Source organism: Ammospiza nelsoni, chromosome 9, assembly GCF_027579445.1.
Source record: "Ammospiza nelsoni isolate bAmmNel1 chromosome 9, bAmmNel1.pri, whole genome shotgun sequence".
Taxonomy (NCBI): domain Eukaryota; kingdom Metazoa; phylum Chordata; class Aves; order Passeriformes; family Passerellidae; genus Ammospiza; species Ammospiza nelsoni.
Genome location: NC_080641.1, coordinates 4196689 through 4201417, shown reverse-complemented (window position 1 = coordinate 4201417; position 4729 = coordinate 4196689). Strand labels below are relative to the sequence as shown.

Here is a 4729-nt window from a genome sequence, read left to right as displayed (position 1 = left end):
TCAAGAAGCTTCAAGTGCAAAACAATGGCTGGTTCAATACTCTTCAGATCCAAGGAATTGAAGAGTTGGAGGATGTCTAGCTGAAAGAGGACTATTAATTCTCTTAATGGTTGTTGTTGTATTGTTAATTGTCCTATGTTTTTTTGGATGCTTTTAGAAAGTCTTACGAAATTCTTTCAGTTCCATCTTTGTTGTAAAACAGAAAGGGGGAAGATACTCAACACAGGATCCTCATGGACTCCTTGGAAGAGAGAATGGGAGGCCAGGATGGCAAAAAAACCTCTCAGAGACTTAGTGTGGAAAGGAAAATCCTTAAAAGTACCTAAAAGTATTCTTAAATCCATAAAGTACCTTAAAAATTTTGAGTATCTCAAAGTATTAATGAGCCCCACTGAGTTTCAGTACAAAGCTCTCCAGGGACTCGTTATAGCAGGTAATTGGGGCTATGATTGCACAAACCTCTCACAGAGTTTCCATCAGAAACGGAAACACCAAGTACCTTAAAATAACTAAAGTACCTTGAAACATTAATGAGTCCCACTGTGCTATTATTGACAAAGGCTCTCCAGGGACTAATTACAGCAGATAATTGGAGGCCATGATTGCACAAACCTCTCAGAGACTCCAAAGAAAAAGCCAAACCCAAAGTCCTTTGAAAAAACTGCAGTCCCTGCAGGGAGCATTAAGGAGCCCCTAGGGCCATTTCTGACCAAGGCTCCCCAGGGACTCCTTCCAGCAGATCCTTGAGGCCACTGGGATGTGGGCTAGGGGGGATGCTGAGGGCAGGACAAGAGACTGACAGTGCCCAGCCTGGCTGGGGCTGTGCCAGGAGGCCCCAGGGCCTCAGGACAAGGTGGCTCCTAACAGCCCTTGGTGACACAGACTCTGCGGTGCCCCAGGGCACCAGACTTGGTTTCTCTTTGTCCCTACCTGTCATCACTCTCTCCAGTTCTCTGCTCTGCCTGGGTCCTGGGGACACTTTCTCAGTCGTGAACCTCAGTGGGACCCATTAAATGTCGAAGAAATTTTGGAGTTGGATTCTGACTTGGAGTTCTGAAGAGGTTTCTTCAGCTCCCTCTCAGGGACTGATGTGCAGGGCCTGAGCACAAAGCCCCAGAGGCTCATTAAAGTCCTTCTGCTGTGTCTATGCTCTCTGAGCTGGGCTGGGCTCCTGGCACAGAGGCAGCTCCTGGTAACCAAGAAGAGCTTCAAAAGCACATTTCTCTTGATGAGCAGCTCTTCTGCCAGCCCAGCAGGGCTGGAGGACTGCCTGCAGCCACCCCTGGCACAGCACAGAGGCACAGAGAGCTTCAGTCAGTCAGGGCTGGGAAGGTGCTGAGAAGTGCCTGGGGCAGAATCAATGCCAGCCCTTGGCAAAGGAACCTCTGGCTGCAGGACAATGCAGCTGCAGCTCCTGGAGTGATCTCCTACAGCTGGAACATCCCAATGCCTACAGACCCTGTGAGTACATTCTCTGATTGTCTCTTGTGCAGAGCAGCCAGGAGTTCCCAGGGCTGTCCTGCAGATCAGGGTCCTGCAGCCCAGGGCGCTGTGCTGGGGCAGGGACTCTGCTGCCTGCCAGGGACAGCTCTCAGCCAGTCCTGGCAGGTGCTCCCAGCACTGGGAGATAAGATCTGGGTGGGAGGAGACAGCTGGTAAGGCTTGGAAGTGTTCTCCTTGTGTGGTGAGGATCCTGCATTGCTCAGGACTGCTCACAGCATGGCATTTAACTGCAGAACATTTCCAAGTAGATTATAGAGGGAGCAGAGCAAGGCAGGGGCTGCAGGAAAGGGGAAGTCCTGCTTTTTTAATCTATTGTTTTGGGTTACCTGAATGGGATATTGACCATAAATATTCATTTAAGTTCAGCTTGAGGAAAAAAAAAAAAAATTATCTCTAATCTAAACAAATCAGGCAGTGACAGAAATCACCACCGGGCCCCTCACAGGCAGCATCACTGTTGCTTTTCCAGCCTCCTCAGCATTCCTCTGACATTCCTATCAGAGCCTGCAGAGCCAGAGCTGCCCCTGGGCAGTGCCAGAGTTGGGAGGGGTCTGCAGGGCAGAGCTGAGCCCCCAGGGCTGGGCTGGGCTCTGGCAGCACTGGCAGGGCCCAGCCCTGGGCACAGGGAAGCAGCTGCTGGCAGAGACAGCTCCAGGCAGCAGAGCCCTGGGCAGGCAGTGGGGGGAAAGTGCCCCCAGGCTGTGGTGGGATATTTAAAGTCCTCTCCACACCCAATTATTCCATCATTACTTTTTCTGCAGGTCCCCATGCCAAGACAGAAGAAATGTCCAACAGCAGCTGCATCAGCCACTTCCTTCTGCTGGCATTGGCAGACACGTGGCAGCTGCAGCTCCTGCACTTCTGCCTCTTTCTGGGCATCTCCCTGGCTGCCCTCCTGGGCAACGGCCTCATCATCAGTGCCATAGCCTGTGGCCACCACCTGCACACGCCCATGTTCTTCTTCCTGCTCAACCTGGCCCTCAGTGACCTGGGCTGCATCTGCACCACTGTCCCCAAAGCCATGCACAATTCCCTCTGGGACACCAGGAACATCTCCTACTCAGGATGTGCTGCTCAGCTCTTTTTCTTTATGTTCTTCATCTCAGCAGAGTTTTATCTCCTGACCATCATGTGCTACGACCGCTACGTGTCCATCTGCAAACCTCTGCACTACGGGACCCTCCTGGGCACCAGAACTTGTGCCCACATGGCAGCAGCTGCCTGGGCCAGTGGCTTTCTCCATGCTCTGCTGCATACAGCCAACACCTTTTCCCTGCCCTTGTGCCATGGCAATGCCCTGGGCCAGTTCTTCTGTGAAATGCCACAGATCCTCAAGCTCTCCTGCTCCAAATCCTATTTCAGGGAATTTGGGCTCATTGTTTTTAGTGCCTGTTTATCATGTGGTTGTTTTGTGTTCATTGTTTTCTCCTATATGCAGATCTTCAGAGCTGTGCTGAGGATCCCCTCTGAGCAGGGACGGCACAAAGCCTTTTCCACCTGCCTCCCTCACCTGGCCGTTCTCTCCCTGTTCTTCAGCACTGCAGCAATTGCTCACCTGAAACCTTCCTCCATCTTCTCCCCATCTCTGGATCTGGCCCTGTCAATTCTGTACTCGGTGGCAGCTCCAGCCCTGAATCCCCTCATCTACAGCCTGAGGAACAAGGAACTCAAGGCTGCAGTGAGGAGATGGATGACTGGATGCTTTCAGAAACATTAAAATGCTGGCCAGTTTCTGCAAATCACTTGTAATAACAGTAATCTTTGAAACTTCTGGTTTCTTTTATTTTGGATTTTTTTTCTCTGTTTTAATTTTTAAATATTGTCAACAAAAAATATCATTGTTCGTGCCATTTCTCATTTTGTTTCTCTCCACCTTCCCTGTGGCCACAGACTGTGTCAATGAGGAGCTGCGCTCTCAGTGGCTTTAAACGAACTAAAGGATGTCCCAGCAGAGTTTTCTGCAGAGATGCCCTTTTGTTGCCTTCTGTGGAGCTGCAGCAGCAATGTCTGTGTGCAGACCTGGGGGCAGATCAGGGCTGGCACAGCAGCTGTGCCCAGCAGCAGCAGCACTTGGTGTTGCCAACACCATCAGGACCACTTGGTCCTGCCCCGCTGCCCTGGTGGCCCTGGTGTTGCTGCAGGACCTGAGTGCTCTCGGGGCCGGGCACAGCCCTGGGGGTGGCAGTGCCGGGGCTGCAGCAGGGACAGGCCATGGGCACTGCTGGGGCAGCGCTGACGCCTCAGCCCAGGCCCTGGGGGCTCCGGGCTCTTTGCCCAGGCTCTCTAAAGAACACACCCAGGCCAATGCTCAGCACAGAAAACCCCCTTGAGCAGCCCCAGGCTGGCCGTGGGCATGCTGGGGGCAAACAGCATGGCTGGTGGTCTGCAAAGGCCCTGGGTAAGATGGGAAGGATCAGCAGAGCAGGGGCTGATCCATCCCCAGTGCGCTGCACAGCCCAGGGCAGCGTCCCTGAGTGTCCTGATGGAGCTGCCAACAACATCACCCCTCTGCAGCCCTGGCCTCTCCCCCAGCTCACACAGGTGCCCCAGCCTTGCAGGCACAGACACGGCAGCACTGGCTCAGCAGCCCCTGTTTGCATTGCACAAAGCAGGGGGAGCACCCGCATGCTGTTGGTGTGGGGACATGAACCTGAGGCAGCACAAATGCCATCAGTCCCTGGGGCCAGCAAGGGCTGGGGGACACCAGGGAAACCACTCAGCTTTGTCCTGGCCTCTGCAGTCAGCCAGAAAGTTTGTTCCCATCAGCTGGGAGTTTCCTGTGCCACTGCAGATGCTGTTGCTCAGAGCCCGGGCTGCCTGGCAGCCACCCCCAAACTGTCCTGAGCATTTCCTTGGCTTCACCTTTGCTTTCTTTACTCTTCCTGATACAAATGTATTGCCATTGCCCACCCCTGTTCCCTCCCCTGCAAACAGCCCATCCCTGGTTGCCCTTTCCTCTCTGGCCCCACTCTCCATTGCAGTTCCTGACTTGGCCCCATGGGTGTTATTACTATATTTCTAAAGTCCCATACTGTTGTTATATTTCTAAAGTCCCATACCTCATGTACTCGCTGTTTTCTTATACCTAAAGACCCTCACAGCACAGACTCCTTCTTCTGCATGTTTTTCCTTCTTAGTCAGGGCACCGACAAGGCTCTCCCTGACTCACCAACCCACCCCCTTTTATCCCAGTTATCTTCCCTAGCCACAGCTGCAGCCCAATGAA

General features: G+C 52.9%; 1 protein-coding gene across 1 annotated transcript; it reads left to right on the top strand.

The window, feature by feature from the left end:
• Positions 1–2272: 2272 nt before the first annotated feature.
• Positions 2273–3220, top strand: LOC132076988 (olfactory receptor 14C36-like). The gene has a single exon (XM_059478423.1). It carries the CDS (start codon positions 2288–2290, stop codon positions 3218–3220), a length of 933 nt encoding a protein of 310 aa, XP_059334406.1. The 5' UTR covers positions 2273–2287.
• Positions 3221–4729: the final 1509 nt, after the last annotated feature.

Excerpts from the sequence above, each read along its gene's own strand:
- LOC132076988 (XM_059478423.1), top strand. The coding sequence starts at position 2,288 with ATGTCCAACAGCAGCTGCATCAGCCACTTCCTTCTGCTGGCATTGGCA.